The following is a 24,406-nucleotide window of genomic DNA, read 5'->3' as shown; positions in this document are numbered from 1 at the left end:
GTTTGAACAAGACAAAAATTTACTTTTGAACAAGAAAAAAATGTTTAAGAATGTTAAATCCAAATTTTGGACAACAGCTCACTTTTTATAATACATTTGGTAACATATGCAAGGTATTGTGTTAAAGAACTTTCCATAAAAATAAGGATTACTGATGCCATAAATTGTACTATGAAATAGCTATTTATAAATCAGATTACAAATAGATAGTGGTACAAGTATTCTTGAGAATTAAAACAATTGAAATTTGCATCTTCTGACACTATAGATTTCACATGTGTAGGATTTATTCATTTCATTTATTCTGATCACATAAAATAAGAGGTGGCTGCAATTTAAAAATTTTATATGAAAATGACAGAAGAAAACACTTAATTGAATGATTTAAAATGTAATTCTAATCAATGAACTTCATGAGAGGTAGAGATTTTTAAATTCCCATTTAACTTCTTTCATTACCATCTTAAACAATTCTTAGCCAATATAATATGTTAGTGTAAAGCTAAAAATAAATAAATAAAAAGAAAGAACGCTGTAAAGTATATGAGAATTTGAATTGTGTTTGGTGAAATGTGTGGAAAATTATGGTCCTGCTCTTTTTTTTGTCTTCTAAAAGCTCAACATTGTCATCTAGTAAGTCTAATGAGAATCTCAGGTGTTAACAAAGTCGTAAAATAAAACTGTAATTTAGTAGGTACACCACTTGGAGTTTCTGAAAACTCTGTGGTTTAGCATTATAACATTTATTAGCTGCCATTTCATGTCAGTATACTCTTAATGATTTTTTTTATTTTTAGCAATTTAAAGAAACCATAAGGAGTCATTTCTATCATTTAAAAAATGCTTGAAAACCCTCTAAAAAATGTGAGTTTTGTCTTTAGAATCCCATTAACAGTATATTCAGTTAAAGAAAACCTAGTAAGCTCTGTTCATAAAGCTTTATTCTAGTTCTTTTTTTTTTTCCTGTAGTTTCCTGTGGGTTTCGCAGCTACAATCTCTGATCAGTCTATGTGTTACTTTATTAATATCATTTAAGGTATTTCTTAAACTATTGAAGAACATACAAAACTTTGTGGATCAAAAGTCAACCCTAGGTCATGCAAAAATCTGTATCTGTATCTCTCAGTGACTCAGTGTTCATGGCTTTAATTGTTGTGCATTTAATAAGCAGAATGCAGGACTGAGGACTGTGTGTGTGCATGTAGACACGTTTTGAAGTGTGTGGAAAGGTTGTGGTGAAGCTGGAAGAGAGAATGGAGGGGGGGTTATGTCAAAATGATATCATTATAAACTTGATATTAATAAAAGTCCTTGGGTTTTGTTTTTTATATTTAACAAAAATACTATACCTGTGCACGCGTGCGCACGCACACACATACACACGCACATTCTAATTTTACGTTTGTTTTACTGACTCTGAAAATATAAATCCCTAATGGAAGAAAATAACTCTTTAGTTCATTTTATTTCATCCATCTAGTTCTTCTTTTCTTCTATTTCCCTATAAGTTCTGCAGTTTCGTTGAGTCATGTCAAATGCTTGTGGTGTTAGACACCCCACAGATTAAATAATTAGGATTTAAGTGTCTGTGATGATTCTAATTCTGTTATAGTTGCTGGACTATTGCCCAGGCTCTCGTCTCCATCCATCACACACATCTTCAGTTCTAACTAAACTGGGCCCATAACTCTGTTAAGTAAATGATCCGGTTTAAAAAAAAAAAATCAAAGAGCCAAAACTGAAGGGTTGAAATAGTTTGCATATGCTTTGTGAGATAATGTTCCTATTTGGAAACATGTTTCCGGCTAAGTATTGGAAGATTTAGAGAAAATACAACCTGTTCTTTTACTCAGAGATGGGTAGTGTCTTTTTTCTTTTATAATAATTTCACATTCTTATTTTCGTTTGTCCCGTCTCCCTTTCCCCTCTCCCCCTCCTTTTCTCCCTCCCTCCTTCCTTTTCTCCTTCCTTTCTCTCCCCTTCTCTTTCCTTCCTCCCTCCTCCTGGTCAGGTACTCCATTTATGCAAAGTCCAAGCAAGATAAGAGGTTAAAAGCCCACCCAGGCCTGTTAGTTCCAACACCCAGCAAGGAAGTCATGATTCCAGATTGGATGGTCAGACAATATAGTGTTCTGTTAAATAAAATCGTGGGACCCAGTCCCTAAAGTTAAAGAGTAGTTTGTATCAAACAAAGTCAGATTTTTTTTTACTTAATTCTTCAGTCAGAAGTACAAAACTTTAAGGTATGTCTGTCAGTTTTGCGTTTCTTAAAAGATAGCTGTCTTATGTACTTTGCACTGGCTGTCTTTTCCGGTTTCAGGATGCTAGGTAATGGTTCCCCACCCCCACCCCCGGAAAGACAACTCAGCAGGTAGACCGGGCTGGCGAGGTTCAGCCCGGGTCGGCAGCAGCAGGCGCTCTATGAGCCGCGTGTGGTCCACACCCAGACCAGCCTGGTGTGCTCCTCAGGCAGGTGAGACCGACCTGCCAATTTGTGGAAGGTGATGACGGACTCTCTCCTTCCTACACCCTAGGCAGTGTCGTGTTGCTGTTGTTTAACGGGCACAACCAACCTTCTGAAGAAAGCAGAAAATACTTGGGATCTGAAGGATTTTAACCATGTCTAGTTTCAAACCATCATATTTGATTTATCTGGAAGTGGGTGTGGGGGCAACAACAACAGAACCATTTAATCTTTCAGATTTGGAATTACTGTTTTTTGATTTAAGCCCACAAAAGCCAGAAGGGAAAGGATTAAATGGTAAGGAATTACAGAAAAAGAAACAAGAGAAAACCAAATCAAACCTCTGGCTTTGAAATTCAAAAAGGAACTAGTCTTGTTTCATTTTAAGTTTTTGTTTTCTATGTTTTGTGAGGGGTTTTGCTAATCTCCATCATTTACTACATCTGAATTCTGTGGACAGTCACTTTTTTTTAACCTCAGTTTATTTGTCTGTAGTATGGTACTACTTACCTCATATAATTGTTGTGGAGAATTAACAAAATGAGATAATTTTCTGATTGGTGAGCACTGCTTATAATGTGAGTTGTGGCAGTGTAGCTGGTTTAAGTTCTGCAGAGTCCACGTATGTTAACACCTCACTTGCCGGTAAGGACTTGGCTATAACAAAGCATCAGGTGCAGCCATTTTGTGCATTTAAGTTTGTTGTGTGAAGAACCGTCCTTAAGAAGAATACAAAAATATTTTAGTTTTGCAAGTATAGCAGAAATACAGACTTAGTGAGCACATTACCAGTGCCACAGTGGCATGGAAGTGGCCCAGGTCTTTGAGGACTCTGTGGCTTAATTTTAATTAACTTCACAATAACTGCCTCTCACTGGGTAGTGCAGATTGGGGACCTGTAAAGGCCATGAACCGAGCTCTGCCAGGTATTAGAGATGTGTTCTTGAATCATCCACCTCGGATTCTTCATAGTTTAAGTGTTTTTAAACATAGTTTAAGTGTGTTTAACACACACTCAGAGGGATATTGTGAAGATAAAATAATAATAATGTATAGTGTGTACGTTGGTTAGTAAAATTCCTAGAGCAAACAAGTATACAACAAATGTTAGTCCCTGTGATTCACTCACTACTAAGTATGGAGTATTTGAGATAAGCTTTCACAATCACAGGTTATTGTCTTCTTTGCATTGGATGGTGATTAAGGGGAATCTGGGACAGAAAAAGAGTCTAACAAAAAGAATTGCATATGCAGATTTTCCATAGAGCTATCAAAGAGAAAAATCAACCACATAATGTTGTCCTAATTTTCAGCTGGTTTCCTAATTATTTAATAGTGAATACTGGGATTTGATTAGGAAACAAAGGGGAGATCATCAGTGCAAGGATCATGGGTTGTAAGTGTTGCCTTTTACCTCATCGTTCCCCAAGTAAAGGTCAGGTGTTTCTTAGCCACAAATCGTATCGACAGGTATTGTCAAATGTTTTGGCTATTTAGTACTAACATAGTATGTTTTACATATATATTTAACATAATATATAATATATATTCTTTAAATGACCTATGCAATGCTGCTGAAAGTCGATTAATTGGGAGAATTAAATTCTTAGAAGTTTCCTGAAACATGTCTCACACTTATTTTACACCTCTATTTTAGTTTGAAATATAAAATTTTCTGATCTGTTCAGTTATATTCAGAGTTGAAAATATTACTTGGAAATATAATTGAGCTTTTATATTTTTGAAAAGGTCTTAATACAATTCTGTGAGGCTTACCTTTTCTTATGTAAGTAACATAAACAGGTATGAGGAAATTTAGAATGTACTGTGTTTAGATCTGCTTGTGAAATGTATGTGTGCATTTGCACACATGTGTGCACCCACCTGGATGCAATAATCATAGCTAATATTCAGTATTGATACACTATGTGCCATACAGTATTTTAAGTGGTCTGCATATACATGGATTTATTTTACTCAAAACAAGCCTAGGAGATAAGTATTATTATTATTCCTATTTTACACATGAGGAGACAGGCAGGGAACAATTAAATAACTCGCCCAAGTTTACAGATCTGAAAGTGGTAGAAATCTGTACTCAAACCCAGGCAGTCTGACTCCAGCACTGCTCTTATCAGCTTCTGTCCACAGGGGAAGACTGTTGACCAAAGGCCTTCACATCTCCGCAGGCACTCTGCCCTCCCCGTCCAAATAATGGCTCATTCCACAGACAGTAGAAGAACAAAGTGCATATAGAAATTCATGGTGAGTTCTGAGGATATTCTCATGTTCACGTTCACTCTTATCTCTGATTTTTTTCCCTCTCACTAAATACATGGTCAGCTTGTCATCCAGCTCTTACACACTGATGGACCCCTCATGTTGACATCTCCCCTTTTCATTGCCCAGAACTCCACTAGCACAAGGCAAGATTTCTTTCTACACATTACCTCTCTTCTATTTCAGGCCATATTTTCTTTGGTTTGTAAATTGTTTTCTGTTATTCTAGTATATAAGCAACCCAGATCTCAATCCCTAACCCAGGCTACACTCTAGGCCTAGCTGTATACACCCAAAATCACATTCAGAAACTCTCCCCCATAAAGTTCTATGTATTGCTCATTACTACCCCTTGCTCTATTGGGATTAGAGGACAGTTTTGAAAATAAAGTTTTGCCTTAAATCATGACATTATATTTTTTAGGCAACACTATTTTATTGTAAAAAGTGAGGACACTGAAATGTTCCATGGATTCAGTGGAAAATGTATTCACCTTTGGTCTCCTATCCAAGGCAACCTCTTGGGTGCTTTTTTCCTTTATATACATGGTTATATTAAATATTTTATAATCACTTTTATGTAGTTTATACTATTAAAATGCTTTATAGTTTATGAAATGTGCTAACTTACCTTATTTCATGAGAATCTCATTAAAAAAAAACTAGGATAGATTAGACAAATCATTACTATGAACAAAGGAACTGAAACAAGAAAATTTGATCTAGTGAAAAATCAGAAGAAGTTTCAAAGCCAAAGTCTCATGACTGCAGAATCAGCTTGCCACTTTAGGAAGCAGTGGGCAGAGTGGTAAGACTCCAGGCTCTGGAGTCTGCCTGAACCACTTAGAGCTGTGTGACCTTGAAAACCTAAAAAGCTAGAAAACCTCTCTGTGTCTATGCATTCTTTCCTGTAAAATGGAAATATTAATACATTTTAGAGGTGTAAAGATTAGGTTCACATCAGAAAAATGTTTTGTAAAGGTTCTGGTACACAGTAAGCATTTTATAAGTGTTAAATATTACACATGCTAAAAAGTAGTGTGAGTTGGCACTCTGACATTTAGCAGGGTCTAATTTGCTACATTAGTTAGTGAGTGCTGTCTAATATTTATTGTACATAGAAATACCACAAGACGAGCACTTGACTTCAGTTCAGTTGCTCAAGCAACCCTTGTTTACTCCCTAGGTAAACACTTCAGTGACTCCCCAGTGCCCTCAGGGTAAAATCTTAACTCCTTGAGCCCAAGTACAAAGCTCTGCATGCTTCTGGCCCACCTCTCCTGCCCCTTCCCTACAGTCCCTGCAGTCGAGGCTCCTGTGGGGCGGGGAGCCCTGCTCTCAGTGCAGCTGGATTCTAGGTGCTCAGTAGGAAACACTCAGCTCTTTCCTGCACCTAGGTAAACTTGATCTTTATGCCTCCTTATACATGGTAAGACTCCTCCCCAATGTCCACAGTATTCTGTGCCCATTCTTTTTCCATGTGTTAGCATTTCATGCTGAGCTAGAATTGAGTTTTCCCTTGTTTGTACATTTATGTTATTTGATGAGAATAGAAATCGCTGTAAAAAGTAAACTTTAACCAGAGAAAAAGCACTCTTTTGAACTGAGACATCCCTACTAACAGAGATAGTATGATTTGGAAACCAAAGCAAATTAATTCCAAGAAAACTGGCAAGGTTGGTTTTTGTTTTGGGGTTTTTTTGGGGTTTTTTTTGCATTTACTAAATGCATCAATATGAAGAAAGTTTTGCCTGTCTGTAGACGCAGTGAGAGCCAACCCCAATGCCTGACCATCTGTATGTACCAGTAAAGTATGTTATACTCTATAAATTTATGCTTAAGGAATAAATGGTATTAAGCAACTTCTTTGTTTCTTTAAAGACTCTGTCTTTAAACACGCCCAGTCTCACCACATTATCTTTCCTGATAGAGCCAATGTAGCTTTTTTCCTAAATTCATAACTATAATAGAGTTTAGAATCTCTGGTAGTAGGGAGTCTCTTCTAAACCGAGATGTTGCCAATTAAAAGAGTGTATGATTTGCCAACCAAAAGAAATTAATACCAAGAAGTTTGGCAGTAGAATATTTTAGATTTACCAAAAATATCAATGAGAATAAAGTTCTACTGAGATTTGCAAACCACTAGGAAATAAATAGTATATATCCTGTGGTTACTATCTCTTTGTGATTTTATCAACTGCTGTTTATTCCCCCTCTTTCTTATGATAAGTTCTCAAAATTCATATGACTTGAGGCATTGTCAGCCAACATAAAATAATCTTTTCTGCTTTAAGCATGACTTAATTTTACCTCTAGAAAAGCAATTAATATAAAACATCTGTTTCTTAATGGTTTAAATTTCTTGGGAGGGGATGAATTTACTCTTTCATTTGTTCTAGACTTCCTGGATTATGTAGACTGTCACTTACTTTATGAAGCACTTTAGATTTACAACTTGTTAGGAATTCTTAATATTGCAGGGAAAGTAAGAAAATGGATACCATTAACCATGTGAATAGAATAACATTAAAAATAGATTTATAAAGGATAAAGTTTATAATGTAATGATGAATGGCTTTTTAAGTATAGTTTGGTTAATGTCTGATTAGTGTATTTAATTCTAACCAGTGTCTGGTAAGTATATTTAAGTAACTATCCCTCTTGAGCATGTTTTTTATTTACTCTAAAAATTCTAATAAATACATCAGAAGTACCAGTGAGTTAATACTGTATTCTACTGAGCTGAGAATTCTTTGAGCTGAATCTTTCTTCTAGATAGGAATAATAATCATGACAACAGCTCTGAAGACTGTTACCACATAATCTTTAAGCCTCACAACAACCCTGTGAGCTAGATATTATTATTTCAGGTACTGGTGGGAGATTGGGTTTGGGAGAATTAAGTAAATTGCATTGGGGCACACAAATAAGACTGACAGGAAAGGTACCAGAGGTGTTTGATGCTTGAAGTACTTGGCTACACCCACTATCTAGAGATTACATTTATTTAAGTATATATAAGTATCGTGCTTTGTATTTTGTTTATGCATACCATCTTTCAAGGAAGGAATCGTGTTTTACTACAAAAATCACATGTTTTATAAGAAACTCAATTAGTATAAGAATAATATAAGTAAAGTATATTGGGACATGAAAAACATACCAGCAAGACAATATCACTATCATCAATGCTAAAGCAATTGAATAGAAAACTTAAGTATGAGCTTTGAGTTACACAGTTCTCATTTCCTGGCAGAAAACCTGTCAGTTCATCAGGAAAAAGCATTTTTGTCCTTACTCTGGGGTTTGAGAAAAGCTGGCCACAGTGTTGTTTGTGTTTGGGGTATTGTACAATGCCATGATTTACAATTTGATTAACAATTTCAAAAAAAGCAGAGCTGATTTTCATCTAATAGGTTCTTATATGAGTCATTGTTGAAAGCCAAGGACAACATATTAGAAGTGGTTTTCAAATTTCTTTTTTTTTTTTAAGCAGCAGAAACTCTCATTCAAAAGAAATCACTGTGGAAGCCCAATACGTGAAGCAGATAACAACAGAATAATTGGGTTTCCTGGCTGTGTTTTTACCTCCTTACTCCCTTCATCTGCTAATGCCTCTGAGACAGCTTTTTGGAACCACAGAGGCCATTGTGGGCTCAGTGTGAAAACCACTGTGTTGAAATATAAAAGGAATGATGTATAGAAGATCAGTGTGCTATGATCCTGACTTGTGGCTTTCTAACAATCTAGCTAAGAAACAAATTATACTATCTGGTAAACTTTACTTTGAACCAATAGTTCCTAATCCAGAGGTGCTCGTCAGAGCCAACCTCAGAACATTGTTAAGTATACAATGTCTGGACTCTCCTATACTCATGGAATCGAAATTCATTAATGCAAGTCCTGTGGAAATATGTAAGTTTAGAACTTGCAAATCTGTACTTTTAGAACATTTATAAATGATTCTGATTTCAAACCCTGTTAAAGAACCCTTACTCAGAACAGAGCTACTCAAAATGGGATCTGTGGTCTGGGATTGGTGCCAGTCTGCAGCAGTATTAATATAAAGATTAAGAGTTAGCTTTTCCAGACTCTTACTGCAATTTGATGTTGCTGCAATAATCCAGCTGTGCGATAGGTAGATTCGCCTCATTGAACAGGGCATAGCCCAGCTCTGATGCTGTCTGACTCAAATTAAGTGAGTATAAGAATCACTTGGTGGTGGGGACTTTCTAAGATGCAGTCTCCTAGGCTCCACCTAATATCCTAATTTTGTAGCTTTAGGAGGAACCAATGGATTTATGTTTTTTAAAAACACTGCATAATTCTGATACAAGTGATTGAAACACCACACTTTAAAAAAACATTGAGTGTATGTGTGTATATTATACATTATATATCACTCAGAAAATGCTATATAAATATTCTCTATTATTAATCTCAAAAAAGAGAATATGAAAACGTGTTAAGGCTAAAAGTGGCTTGTATTTTTATTAGACAACACTATGCACAATAAGGACATACAAAATCTTAGAGAATTGTCAAAACTCTATAGATATAGAAGGATTAGTTCACAGGTAATGTAAATTCAAGCAAATGTCTGTTCTCAGGGCTAAGCATTTGGAAGGTTGAACAATCAGCCGGATACTTCCTGTTTTATTCACTGATGTATCCCTAAGGCCTAGAACAGTTCTTGGTACTTAAGTAGATGCTTAATAAATGCTTGTTGAATGAAAGAACCCTCATTCATTGCAGGTGCCCATAGAACTTGAATAGAAGTTGAAACAGTGAGCTGGAGTTTTTCCTCAGTTATTTATATATTGTTTGTATTACATTGGATTATATTACATTGAAGATAATATAAAAAACTGTCCAACACTGACTTAAAAGGTAGAGGACTTAAAAAAGTTTTGAGAAAGAAGTTTCAGGGTAGATATCTGGTGGTTTGAGTTCAGTGGCTTAATGATGTCAGGACAGGTGTCCTTGTGACTTTTTTGGCCTCACTCTCAATCTTATTGCCTCCTGGTTGCAAGAAGGCTGATGCATCTTTAAGCATCACATTCAGTTCAGAACAAGAAGAAGAAGGGAAAAAGAAGAGCCAAGAATCATGTTAGCTAGACTATTCCTTCCTAAGACAACAAGATTTTCCCAGAAACTGGCAAGCAGATTTCTGTTTTTTATAGCTCACTGGCCAGACCTATGTAACAAGGCCCCTCAGTTCAGTGGAGGCTAAGATTATAGAAACATGATGATCATTATTTGCTAAGGCCAGTCATGACCCATTGTCTGGTGCTAGGCACATTGCCACTCCAAACACAAGTGAGTTTCTGATATTAAGGAGGGAGAAAGGATGTGAGTAACTAATGGGCATAAGATAGCACCTGCTACAATAACATTGAAGAGTGAAAATACTTTTATTTTATTTTACTTTATTTCCTTTTTTTCTTTTCCTTTACACATGTTGTAAAAGGATAAATAGTCAACCACTGAGGTTATATTTTGACCAAAACCAGATTTTAGGCACCAGGTTAACTAGGCAAAAATGATTGCTACTAGATCATCAGTCTGGTACCCTGTAAAGATACATAATTTATTGTATTTTAAAAGGTTGACTTAAAAATTACTTCCCTGCTAGCTACTTTGAAATGGATAGAGCAGGGTACTAAAGTGTTTATGTTCAGTCACCTTAAATTAGTGGGCACAGTATTTGTTTGTACTTCTGTCTATATTGCTTTATATTTTGACTAATTTTTGATGATAAGTCATTATCCAAAGATTTCTTATAATTTTTTTAAATTTTAGGTAAAAGAATCTTTCTGTAGTGTTTACATCAGAATTCAATTTTGACTAAGCCACAAGACTGACTGATACGGGGATAATGACTCAAGCTGCCAGCAAAATTTGGGTCATTTCTCATTTCACAAAAGGGCCACTGGGCCACCCGGTTGTTTGCTTGTTTTTGGAAATGCCATCACCTTAAATTCAGACTAAATTTGTGCAAGTTTTTCTCTGTTTCAGTGCATGTTCAGATCTAATCATCATTTATCCGACCCTGAAGGCTAGAAAACTAATTATTATATAGATTGTTTTGCAGTTTGGTCTATTTCAGTCAAACGTTAGGGGCAATCAGGGACTGAGGTAAGGATTCATGCCAGGTGAAGAATCAGCTTTGCATACATTTTCCATTCTGTTTTTATGTACTTTTTGACATCTAAGGACAAAATATATTCAGACAAACATATACCCTGTTTTGCCCCAAATAGCATAGCTTAAAGCATAATGAAAAACAAAATAAAAAATTAAGAAAAAAAGGTTCATTGTTACTGTTTTGCTTTCTGAAATCTTGTAACTTACTGTTGGAAATTTGACTCTAAATTGTGATTTCCCCAGAAAAACTAATATTTGCTATGTTTAGATTAAAAGATCTGAAGATTTCCATCTTATATACAGTAATATTAGTGCATTAGGGAGATACTGGCTTCTGTAACATGTTATTCAAAATTCATTGATTTAGTAAAACTCATTTCTACATAGAAATTAAGAGTTTCAAAGGAGAGAACATTTGGATTCAGTTCAATATTGGGGCAAGTGTGATATAGAAGCAAGAGAAAGAGTTTTAGAGTTAGATGGTTTTGGATTCCAGTTATGAGCTTATTACCTCCGTAACCTTGGACCACTGCCCCATTTAACTTTTCTCAACTTCAATTTCCTCATCTGTAAAATGGGGAGAATAACATACTAAAGGATCGTTGTTAGGATTAAGTGGGTATAATGTTTATTGAATACAGATACATACAATTTTATTAGTTTTCATCACTGATATTACAAAGATGAAAATTGGGACCCTCAAAGTAAAATCACTTCCACGAGCTGACACAGTAGCAAAGCAGAACCATAGGACTAATGAATATTCTCGGTGCAACAAACCATTCTCACAGAGAATTGTGAATAAGCACATTTATTTCAAGATTTAGGATTTATACTGCTTTGTAAGGAATAGCTTCATATGTTATCCACATATATTGTGGCGTGGAACTGAGTGGGGGTTGAGTGAGCGTATTCTGTAATAGGATGATTTTCAAGCCCATTATGTCATCTAATGTTGACTTTTCTCTTTAAAATAAAAAACAATATGTAAGATTTGACAAGTTTGGTTACCATACCTGACAAAGTAGCCACTGAAAACCGTATGGTTTCGCTCTTTTCATGCCATGTGTCCTGTGAGCGGAGCAGACTGCTCATTAGTCACAATTTAGCTGTCAGTGGATTTCAGTGTTACCTTTGCCTAAACACTTTGTATGGACTAACCAGTGGATACTAATTCTCAATTCCCCTTTGCCATCTCCCTGAGTTTGTACTTTTAGAGTATATTGACCATTCAAAATCTTTAGTATGAATTTCTAAAGATTTTTGCTTCCCTTAAAGTTGTATGCTTCATAATATGAATATTCTACTCCTCAGTTTTCAAAGAAAGTGGCTAAAACTTCTTTGTTTATGATGATGAAAACTATTTTGAAACAAAATGAACAAAAAGAGGCAAAAAAAACCCCAAAATGAGCAGAGGTGAATTCATTTTTAAACAGATAATTAAAAGCAATGGTTATTCCTCCGAGGCAACAATGAGTATAATATATTAAGATTGAAAGGGAAAACAACAATCATCTATCTTTGATATCACTTTGAAGATAAACAATCTGATAGTTTAAGTGACTCAGTTTAAAATGTCATTGGAATTCTGTAAGTAGAATATGGGAAGTATCAAGACACGATAGAAGGAGAATAGACTTCGGGAATAAGAGAGACTGGAGTTTGCCTTCAGATTCTGCCACTTCACAGTTGTATCAGTTAGGATGTCTTCCTCTGCAAATAGCAGCAAGTCACTTCCCCACTGGATTAAGCAACAAAAGTGATTATTTCCCGTATAGCAGAAAGTCCTAAGAGAGGCAAGTTTCAAATTTAGATGGATTAGCGACTCTGTGATATAATTTGGAACCGGATACGTTTCATCCCTTCACCCTGCCAATGCTGATCTGTAGGCTTTGCTCGCCCGCTGACTCTCCTTATTTGCTCTAGATGGCTGCATCAGTTCCAGGAAACACACTCGTGCCCAGCAACTTTCAAGGCAGCCAGGAGTTTCCTTTTCTGATGTTTTCTTCTCAAAAACTCCTTTCCCTTGCAGATCACCTTCACAGCTCATTGGACAGAACTGAATCAGTGGTAAGGCCACATAATTGAAACTGAAATAATAAGTTCAGCATTGCTAAACTGTGGAAAGAGAAAGAGGGAAAAACCTGAATGAAACTGGAGAAGAAAATAGAGACCAGTATTCTGGAAGAATTTATATTAAAAACAGTAAGACACAACTACAAGGTTTGAAGTAGGGAAGTGACATGACCACATTGGTGGCTTCAAAAGGTCTTTCTGGATGCAGTATTTTGTAGATATCTTCAGGATTTATGCCTCTCTATTGAGAAACCAGTTAGGAGATTTTTTCAAGTGAAACTTTATGGCAAGGATACGACCGGATTGGTTATGCTGTGAAATGAAACAGCAGGCAGTTCAGAGAGTTATATACAGAACAGAGTGAGAATTGGGATTTGGTTACTGATTCAATGTGGAGATAAAGGTGAAGGAAGACAAAGGTGACTCAGATTTCTGGATGGAACATCTCGTTCTGTGGCATTGCATTCACTGAAATAGGGAACATAGGAGGAAGATTTTTTTTTTTAACAGGGAAGATAATTTGTTCATTTTGAGACAAGTTGAATTTGGAATGGCTGCATGTCATGAATGTGTTAATAACTAGCAGACACTTTTATAAGTGGATAGGAATTTCAGGAGAGAGAAATGGACAAGATATATGTATTTGAGGGGTTATTAACATTTACATTACAATTGAATACTTGGAAGTTTGTGAGCTCCTCTACAGGGGTCCTTACATAGAAGATACATGAGAGAGATGGTAATTTCACCTTTAAAACCCAGCAGCCAACAAACAAAAAAATGAATATCCTAGTCATTCTCCAACCTGAATAGTCTTATTCAGTATGTATGGACTGATGCCAAGACATTTGTTCTTTCCAAAACGTTCTTTTTTTTTATTCCTGTTTTAAGTCCTAGTCAAGAATCATTGGTGTAGAATGATAAGTGAAGACAGTCCACAAAAATAAAGTATTGATCGAAGCGAAGGTTTGAATGGTTGTTAGAGGAAGAGTAGCTTATAATGGAAACATATAGCCAGAGAGATAAAAGAAAACCATAGAAATATGTTGCCACTGAAGGTGAAAGGTGAGAGAGAGTGTTCGTGGAGGTCATGACCATATGCTAGCAAAACGTAAGGAAAACCAGCAAATCAGAGCTCCATGATTATCACAAGTTTTCAGAACCAGTCTTCTAGATTTTTCTCAAGCAGTGTTTGACAGCCATGATTCATGTACAAATAAGTAAGGTAGGTTCATTCATGATTAGGGTTTACTTCATGACCTTTGGATGTGCTGGGGAGATAGGTGGCTGTAATCCTGCTGGGGCTCCAAGTGAGACTGCAGACTGTCAGGATTCTGTTGATCCTCTAGGTTTTTGAGATGATTAAATGAAGGAACATGTATAGGTTGCCTGGTAGAGCACCTGACACATAGTAAACACTGAATACATTCCTTTCCTCATATTCTTTCTTCTTTTTCTAAGAAAGGTTATACAATTAAGTTGCTCAGATTTGCAAAAGAAATGAATACTCTCCCATTCATTGTCTGTGGAAATACAGTTGGTTATAGATTCTTGTTTTCAAGTAAAGATGCTAGAAATCTGTGTAACACACTAAACCTAAAACATAATTTTTACCAAATTTACAAATTTACTTTTCCAATGGGAAACACATGGCTTCTTTCTCTGCACTCCTTTTGCCAACTGTTCTTTGTTCCCTGCAGCAGTTGTCAAATTATAAAATTCAGCCTAGAAGCAAGAAATCACATCTGTGCTGAATGGTACCATGGAGAGAGGCTGGACAGCTGTATATCTGGGGTTTATTCCCACAGATTAGTTAAATGTGTGCTATAATTGAATCCGGTAGCTTTTCTGATATCGTTAAATGGAAATCAACAAGCAAGCATCCATCAAAACTCTCCTGTATTCAATGCCTTTAGGGAAGATTACCATCCTATCTGCTACGAATCCAGATTATTCTCTCTACACTGTGGTGGAAGTCCGACTACCATTATAATTGTGTTTGTTTGTTGATATGAAGATCATAGAGGAAGAGAAGCAATATAAGATGAAGACCATGTCCTGTGACTCTTCTTCACCTCATGTCATCGAGGATCACACTTTTCTTTCAAGGCGTTGCCCGCTGATGGCAATGGGACTGAGTAACCTTGAGCTGTCATCAAGACACATTCATCCCAGTGCATCATTGTCCTTTTTTTTGCTTTTTGTGACTAATGTTGGCAAGATATTAAGGAGGAAGTAATGGAGTCAGAGTGATTCACAGCAAGTTATGAATATTTGAATATTATAACCATTAAAGAGCATATTTGAATACTTAACTCCAATTAATCTTTAATTGTTAGAATGTGTGAAGTTGAGGCCTTAGAAGTCTTTTGGTGCATATTCCATCTTACTCATTCTGCCCTCCCCTTGTTCTCTTGAATCCCAACAAAAAGTGTAGTTAGCAACCCTCTGGCTTTTCTGAAAGTAAATTCTTTAAAAGCTTTTCTATGTTTTTTTCAAGAAAGCATTAAAATTATTAGTGTGTAGTAATAAAAATAAAACATACTTAATATTAGTTTGGATTGTTTCCTATTATAATCTGTTATTTGGTTGGGCAGTTAACTGATTTTTACTTATTAAAAAGTTCCTGTATTCTGGAGTCTTTCTTTTCCCTGCATTAACTTTAGGAATTTGCAATAGACTAAGTACTCATTGACCTCTGTAGAGTTATTTCTCTCAGAGAATCAGTCTTCTTAATTACTGATTAGAACACAAACCAATATGCCCATCTTCATTGTAATTATACAATGGCTGAAGGAAAATGACCTTGAAGACTGTCTCTCAGTTTAATGGTGTGGTTTCATTTTAAAATATAAATAATAGAATAAAAATATTTTCCATAAAATTTCTGATATCTAATTAATGTCTTTCAGAGTAACTCTGGTATCAAACATTTCCTCTAATTATATTCATTAGTGGCTTCTCCTGGACAAGTTTTAATTAAGTTGTACAACGAAGATCAATTCTCATTTTGTATTCATTGCAGTTTACAACAAGCATATACAGTTCAGAACAATTTAATTACTGTAATTGTAGCACAGAAGATACTTAGTGACTGTGCTCCATTACTGCCAAACCCCCTTTTAATAAATTCAGTAATGAAATTGGAAAAGGAAATTCTGAAAATTCACATTTATATATAAGCTATGTCTAAACTGGTTTTGATGTTAGTAGCTTAAGTAATGGAGGGAATGGAGGCATTAATAACATCAGTGGCATAGTGTTTTTTTCATACATACCATTATGAATATTGAGAAATTATTAGAGTGTAAATAAGAACACTTGTAATAATAGTTACATTAATTACTAAAAATAATTTAGGGATGTTAGGTAATCAGAATACTCTATTTTGTCTCTAAATAAGACTTCAATTTTTATTACTTTCATTTCCTTAAATAGGAGTAGTATTTTGATTCATAAGGAATGCTTCTGAATATGTGAACTTCTATTAATGAAGATTGTGCTACAGGTGCATTTTACAAGGAAGGTAGAGATTTTCTAGCAGCATCATGGATGTATACCAGGCTTTCTCAGCTTTGGCACTAGTGAAATTTGGGCCAAATAATTCTTTCCTGGGGAGTGGGAGGACTTTTGCTGTGCATGAAGGAGGTTTAGTCAGTTGCAAGCCTGGCTTCTCCCATGAGATACCGGTAGCAAATACTCCCTCTACCTTCCAGTTTTGACAATCAAAAATGTCTCCAGACATTATCAGATGCCCATGTTGAGAACCACTGATGTGTGTTGATCCAGCCACACCCTCCTGATCTGCCCACTGACCAAATGATTCATTCATAAGACAAATGGCTATTCTGCTGTTCTGAGGGCAGACTACATTCATAGGCATGAGTCAAACATGGTGTTCTTTTAAGGGAACAGTACAACTCTATGTATTCCCTGTTTTGGAGATTAAAATCAGATGTTAATAAAATGTTCAATAATACTACCTTACCTAGATTTAGGAAAAGGAGAATCAGAGACGGCTTCCTGGAGAAGGCAATTCCTGAAATACATTTTGAAGGACAAATGAAGAGTTAGCATTCACAACAGGGGAAGGGTATTTGAGATAGCTAAAGCAGCACATGCAAAGCTTGGAGGTAAAAGAACACTCTATCTGTATCTGTCTATCTACCTATTTAATTTTAGATGGATCTAATTTTAGATAGTTGTTTTCCCAGAGGCATCAAATCTCAATTTTCTCTGCATTATATGAACAAAATTATAATATAGTACTCTGTCGGTAATTACCTACAACACCTAACTTTTCTCTTTTTTCTCAGTTTCCAACTCAGTAATGGTATATGTAAATATCTGCTTTGCATTGTGAATTTTTTTAAAATCATTTGATTTTAGGAGGAAAGCAATTTTAGACAGTAGTGAAATGTGACATACATGTGTTTCCTGTAAACCTCCTAATCCGTTTATCTGAAGAAAACCTTTTGACAAGTTCATCAAAAGAAAGATAATATACATTCCTACTGTTATTTTCATGTGTTCAGTAATGTATTCCAGTATTGAAAACTGCCAATAAATTGTGTTAACAGCCAAGCTAGTATTTTGAGGTCATTCATTTACTTTCACACATATATATTTTCTAAGCCAAAAGAGTAAAAATGGTCATTTAAAGTTAATTCAAATGAGGGTCACTAAATTTTAGAAAGACTTCTAGAATTCTGCTGGTAATAATGAATATTTCAAGATGCACATATTATTAAGAGATCTCCTAGGAATGCTGTGTTTCTTATGGTAGGCTAGTTATGAATTCCTAGAATTCCTATGCACATCAGTTTGCCACCACAGGATTTAGTTCAGTATGACTGCCATCACGGTAGAAGACCTTTAGTTTGCTCATTTGTGCTACTTTATCTAGTCTATGCAGAGAGGCTGCCTCTCAGTATCAAAGGTGAGTCAAATGAGTCATAAAGACGAATAAACAGAACGATTTAGGTTCTGCATTCCCCTGATATTTAGTCATGTCTAGACACAGCCCTAGTGCCCCAGAAAAAACTAAAATGAGGACAAGGACATTTAAGTTTAATGTAGCCTTATTCCCATAGAAACCAGAAAAGCCAACAGTAGAGTAAAAAGATGAGAGTACAGATCTATCTGAAAAATTAGATTTAGTAGCATGATTGGCAGATTTGCAAGGTTAGTGGGTAGTGAAACAGTTTGGGTTTGTTTGCTTTTGGTTTTTGCTGTTTTAAAGGATGGCTTTCTCAGTTATATGTTTCCTCTAAAAAATAATAATTCCACAAATTATTTATTATTTTGTTCCCTAAAGCCAGTACGGTGTGTGTAAGCTAAAGTTGATACATGTTTTATTGGCAAGCATTTTTATTAAGAGCTCAGAACTTAATGAGGAAAAGAAACAAGTATGTGTATATGTTATAGTATTGAGTATGTATCTTTTTTAAACTTTTAAGTTTTTGTTTTATTCTTACAGTAATAATTTTAATACAGACTGTTACCTTAGTGTATAAAATATGTATGTTTGCATATGTGATATGAAATAGGGTTAAATGCACATAATTTCCATACATGTAGAAAATTTGTTCCAGTGGTGATCTTGATTTCCTTGGTCATAATAATTTTATGTTCTCTTGTTGAAGTTTTATAACACATTTCTCAGCCTATCAACTGTTAAACCTTTAGTACACCAGGCATACCCTTGCAGATAGAACCATCTTTTTTAGAGCTGCTGGCGTTTCAAGATACTGGCTCTTGAATGCAGTTAGAGGAAGTTTCAGTAGCTCTGACTAGAGTTAATCCAGTTGTTTCCCTTTTGGGTCCAAATGCCATGCTCATTCAGAGTGCCTCAGCTCTACAGCATGCCAGGTAGCTCCATTTGGTTTAGGTATAATATATTAAAAGATAATGATCTGTGATCTAGATGTAAAGCATTTTGACTACACAGCATCCTTTAAACTACTTCAATTTCACAGGGACAGTAGGTGAACCTGTTGAAATGTAAATTCCACACTCCATGAGAGTGTGTGTGTGTGTGTGTGTGTGTGTGTGTGTATGTGTGTGTGAGTGTGGGTGTATATATATGTACCTACTTTTCCATGGCTTCCTTTTGCAATGATGATGTAGATTTACATTCTGGGAATTACAAATATTTTAGGATATCCAACCATAATTGAGGTCTGCCTTTCAAAAATGTAGCTAATAGTCCTATAAGAATCTCATTTTGGACTATAGTTACATAATAAGTAGAAAATATCTTTGGGAGTGCAGTGGGCACTTAACTATAGCAACAACCTTAGAGCTGCTACAGCTTTCTAGGCTTGGTTATTAAGGGTCTGTAGACTTATTTCTTAATTAAATTTGCAATTTGGATTACAGATTTTGGTTAATATCACAAAAAACGTTACAAGCTTGGGAATAGTTTATTGCTGCTTAATGTAAGTTATTTGTTAACTGCTTCATAACAGCTTTCCAAAAGAAAATATAGTTTGTTGAGCCACCGTTTTATGGCTGAAGCTTAATCCTAAAACGTAGAGCCTTTTAAAACAAAAGCATGGCCCTCATGGTTATCTGTGGACCTTTCATTTTTTTTCTTTTTCTTATTAATTATTTTCTTTTATTCTCATTTGACAGAAAAAAGCACTTAGGGTAATGACTTGTTTACATATTTTTTCTGTAATTGTTCTCCAAATGGTTATTCAAAAATCACTTGTTATCTTGCATCCTAATAATGTTTTCTTTGAGTTATAACTCTTGCATTCATCATACGAGTGCTTAATCTACTTTCAGTCATGTGAGCAATTTGTACTTTTAATAACACTATGAAAACAATGATGTATATTTATATATTTGACTAAGCTTTGTGTTCTTTCTCTTTTAGTGAATTTGTTGGATTCACGGACTGTCATGGGGGACCTGGGATGGATTGCTTTTCCAAAAAATGGGGTAAGCCTTATGAAATTTTCCCTACAACTGAAACTTCATGAATAAACATCATCTTAAATGTCACATAATTGAAAACTCTCTGGACATATTTGTTGTTAAGATATGAGGGCTGTGTGTGTGAAGGGCCAGAGGAGACCTCAGATTAGCTCTGGCTAGGAAAAGCAGGCAAATAGGGAAGAGATTTTAATGACTGAATAACAAATGTATTATTTTCCTCGCTGGATATTTCCCTGTGAAGAAATGGGAAGTTTCCTTCAGCATTCAAGTTGAAGCAGCCAACACACTTTTAGAATTGGTCTATCTTTAAAAAAAGAGCTTAAAAGAAAAAAAAGATTTGCTGCTGATTTGCCCTTATCGTGTTTATACTAATAGGAAATAAAAGTTAACATGTCAATGACCAGTGTTGAATCGACACTGGGACCAATTTATTATATGTTTCATTCACTACATTAGGGAATGAAAATATTTTAAGAAGTTCCTTTAAATTCCATTAAGATTAAAATTTCTCACCTTATCAGTTCAGTCATCATGCAAAGGTGTTCTTTTAATTCTTGAATTTTTCTCTGTTGAAAACTTTCAACAAATATGCATCATTGGAAGATTTTTATAATCAACCATTGTTTTTGTTAGTAAATTATTTTACTGATATACATTAAAAATAAGACCTTTAGGGTGAAAATTAGGTAAGCCATTTTAAACAATATGCATATTAAAGTCTTTATAATACTACCAATCTTAATGCATAGATTATATACAAAGTATTCTATTATTTTTGCTTAATTAAAAATACATCCATATTATTAGATGAAAATGAAAGCATAAGTAAAATATTGTGACGTAAAATCACTGTATTACACAGAAAACATTAACTATAATGCATGACTATTATATTAAAAAACAATCTAGACTTTGAGATATTTTTGTTATTTAGTAACTTTAATTTTTATCTTTTTTAATTTTCAAGTTAAAACTACCCAACATCGTTATTGAACCACCTTATGGCAAAGGCAAATGATATTTTCAATCCTCCATCTTAAGAAAATATTGTCAGACAATCTGAATATTTAAAACTTGATAATATAGTGTATATGTGCAATTAATTTAGAAAACTATGCAGACTAATAGTATTTCATATGACTTTGAAGGTTAATTTCAATTTAATTAAGTAATCGAATATTCTAACAAGTGGTTAAAACAACCCAAATAGCCAAAATGTAATATTTTTTCCAGTTGATGAGTAAACCAAATGTACTAATCAGCCCTTTACTTATGATATTATTATTTTTATAGAAATAAAATGAGTAGTAGTATTTGTTCTAATTCATAATAATTTATATGCTAACATTCTTATCTCAGTGTGCTTCCTCTTTTTTTGTTACGCTGGTATTTCTTTTTGGTTGTTAACTATTATGGTTCCATTTAGAGATATAAATAAAATATTAAAAGTAGATTCTTAAGCTATTGGAACATAAAGAAAGGCCAAATGAGAAAAAGTTGTCCTACTCAGGTATAGCTTACGCTAACATAATAGTAAATATTCTCAGTCTGTCTCTCTTCTATCTTTCTTATGAGCTTCCTTGCTCTATTCTTTCTTTCTCCTTCCCTTCACTTGCTACCTAAGTTTCTTTTTTTATTTCATCTTTCACTGCCCCTACACAGGTAACACTGACTACCATCCACCTATGAGAACCTGTAAAAATGTTTTGTACTCTGCATTTTTTCACATATCAAAAATGATTTATTACATAAATATTTTAAATTGCCCTTTCTGAGAAGATGGCTGACATGTTGGGTTGAAATTAATTTTTTAAAAGCCTGAGAAGATATGTCATTCTCTGCAAATCTCTTTGCATTTAGTTTTATGTTTCTCCTGTTTCTATTCAGAAGTTATTTAGAAAAGGTTTTACTGAGTGTAACTGTGAGGGTAAATCTGATGTTGCACTTGTTCTTGCAACTAGACATTTTAGGGGAAGTTACTCAATTTTGTATGTGATTTCTGTATGAAGCACAATTAAGTCCTTTATAGAAACATAATCTTTTGTATTAGGGATGGACTATTTCCAGTCATTTTAACAATTTCCTGATTTGTTTTTCTTTCTGTTATAATTGTTAGTGTAGTCTTAATTTTGTTCAGCTTTTTAAATGAGTATTTTTCAAAATTCTTATAATTTTTTGAGTCATGTTCCTTTTGACATAGCTAATGGCTGATGTTAATATTGAAGAAAAAGAAGGTAAATTAGAGAAATTTAGTAAATGTGCACTTACCCAAGTATGAGGAATATGTGCAGAGTCCAGGTATTCTATTTTGTGTTATGTCCCCTAAACGCAAAATGAAGAAACTTTTAAAATTATATTTTAAAGAAAATAAGCATACAAAGTACAAGTAGTTCCAATAAGAAATATATATATATTTTTACAGGTTATTATTAGGCTGTGTCATTTATGATTGGATTAGCAATCTAACTCATAGGTGAAATAGAGATCTGCAGAGCGATGCCAGCAAAAATTTTGGAGGAAGGGCATCTGAAAATTTTCTTCTCCATAGAAGCCATGAAAAAACTGGAAAATATTGTAAGACTCAACTTTTCAGAACTTTAGAAATAATCAAAATCTTAGAGCAATCCAGGGAGCATTTATTCAAGAAAAAAATGACCAGATCTTGTGAGAACAGCAAGTTGGTGGCATTTTAAGGTGCTCTATGTCCTTTCTTGCCTCTCCAGCTCTTTAAAGTAGCCTTGAAAAAAATAGCAATCTGTTATCAGGGTGAAAACCAGCAGGCACTAGAGTGTGCAGAGTTGGGTAGGAGATACTTCCAAGACTTGACCTCAGAGAATTATTATTATATATAACCTGATAACTCTGTGATAGAATGCTCTTGTAAGGCTGTCTTGACTTGATCTGACTCTGAGCTCTCCCATAAATAAAGAATATTCTGTTTTCAGAACATTTTCCTGAACTTCAGGCCTTAAGAATGAATATTTTATTTTATTTCTTAGACTGGTTAAAAAATACTACCTTAAGTCTAGGCCTAAGAATTGGGCACGTAGTTAGGAGAAAGAAACACTTGTTCATCCCTTGTCGTCATGCACATACATGTTCCATACGCTTCTTAGAAGCAGTCATGGCACCTGGAATACTTTTTCTATGCTTGTAAGCCTTTAGATTTCTTAAAGCTATCTCATAGTTACCACTGTCCAGTGTTTCTAAAACTTGGCTCAGTTCCTGGCGTATAATTGAACTTCAATACATATTTATTAGAAGGATAACTTCTTTTTTTTTAAATTTATGAAATAGGGCATACATTACTGAGGTATCGTTTTGCATAAAGATTAAGTAAGTGGGACTGAGAGTAGAGCTGGGCACAGGGTTGGCACTCAGTAAACATCCTTTCCTTGACCCTCTATTGCATTTCTATTCTCCTCATGCTAAGAGATTCACCAGTTCATCATGGGTTTTTTGTTTATTTCTTTGTTTTTGAACATAATTATATCTGTATGAATTTATTGTCAGCACTTAAAGATGAGGAGATTTCATATAAAATCTGAATTTCCAGCTTCTCTGTTTAGTTGGAAGTTCCAGAAAGCCAGAGCTAGCTGCTTTCTATGATCTCAACAGCCCAGCGCTGAGTGAAGGCCACTATTGGAAGAAAGTAAGCAAATCACCCCGTTTGACTCAGTTTCTGCCTGATACTCTTCACTCATTGAAGCTGAAGCTGCCAGTCTGCAACGTTGGCATTATCGTGGGGTCATTTTGTTCAATGTTACACAAGCATTGGGGTTTTCTTTTGTTCCAGGAGGGACTTTATTTAAAAAAAAAAAAAAAAGCAACAAGAAACTTCTTTGTTATATGCTGAGATGCTTTCTTCCTAGATTTTGCTTGAGTACTTCACCTTAATTGGGAGGTAGCATTTGAATTTGGGCTTCAGCATGTGCTTTTTAGACACAGTGTATGAGACAGACTGTGTATGTCTGCCTCACGGTAACTTTTAACTCTTTTTTTTTTCTGTACACATCTAGAAGTACCATGTTACAGTGAGGTCTGCTTTTAAGCAAATTTGCTGCATTCATTCATTCAACACATACGTATTGGGCAATAGTCTGTGCCAGTCACTCTTCTCAGCATCAGAGTTATAATAGTGCAGAAAATAAGCAGAAGTCTCTGACACCCTGGAGCCTGAGGCATTATTATTTTGAGAATTGGTCATCAGAGTGTTGGAGTGATGTGATAAATGAAATGCTTTCTATTCCTATCTTTTCTTTCTCTGCATGTACAGAAGTAGCAGAAAGGTGACAGTGTTTGCTAAAAGTCATTCCAGTAGTTTATGACACAATGGGGAGGAACACATGTATTAAATTTGGCACACGTGGTGCCATCTTTGTCTTGCCATGAAAAAAAATATACTCTTTCAGGTATATAAGTTCATTTAATACTAACAATGACAGGGTGAAAAAAAGACACTTAGTATTTTTTTTTTTTGTAGATGAAGAAAAT

The 24,406-nt window shown here is 34.9% G+C and overlaps 1 protein-coding gene across 5 annotated transcripts in view; it reads left to right on the top strand.

Annotated features, from left to right (window-relative positions):
* Window positions 1-24,406, top strand: part of EPHA5 (EPH receptor A5) — a 309,727-nt gene that overhangs the window by 6,343 nt on the left and 278,978 nt on the right. For all 5 annotated transcript variants that reach the window (XM_031469750.2, XM_031469727.2, XM_031469736.2 and 2 more), the window contains exon 2: window positions 19,851-19,915. In XM_031469750.2, the coding sequence (XP_031325610.1) occupies window positions 19,851-19,915 (65 nt within the window). The remainder of the gene's footprint in view (window positions 1-19,850; window positions 19,916-24,406) is intronic.

This window comes from Camelus dromedarius, chromosome 1 (genome assembly GCF_036321535.1).
Source record: "Camelus dromedarius isolate mCamDro1 chromosome 1, mCamDro1.pat, whole genome shotgun sequence".
Taxonomy (NCBI): domain Eukaryota; kingdom Metazoa; phylum Chordata; class Mammalia; order Artiodactyla; family Camelidae; genus Camelus; species Camelus dromedarius.
The sequence above is the reverse complement of the archived record's forward strand: the minus strand, read 5'-3'. Positions and strand labels throughout refer to the sequence as shown.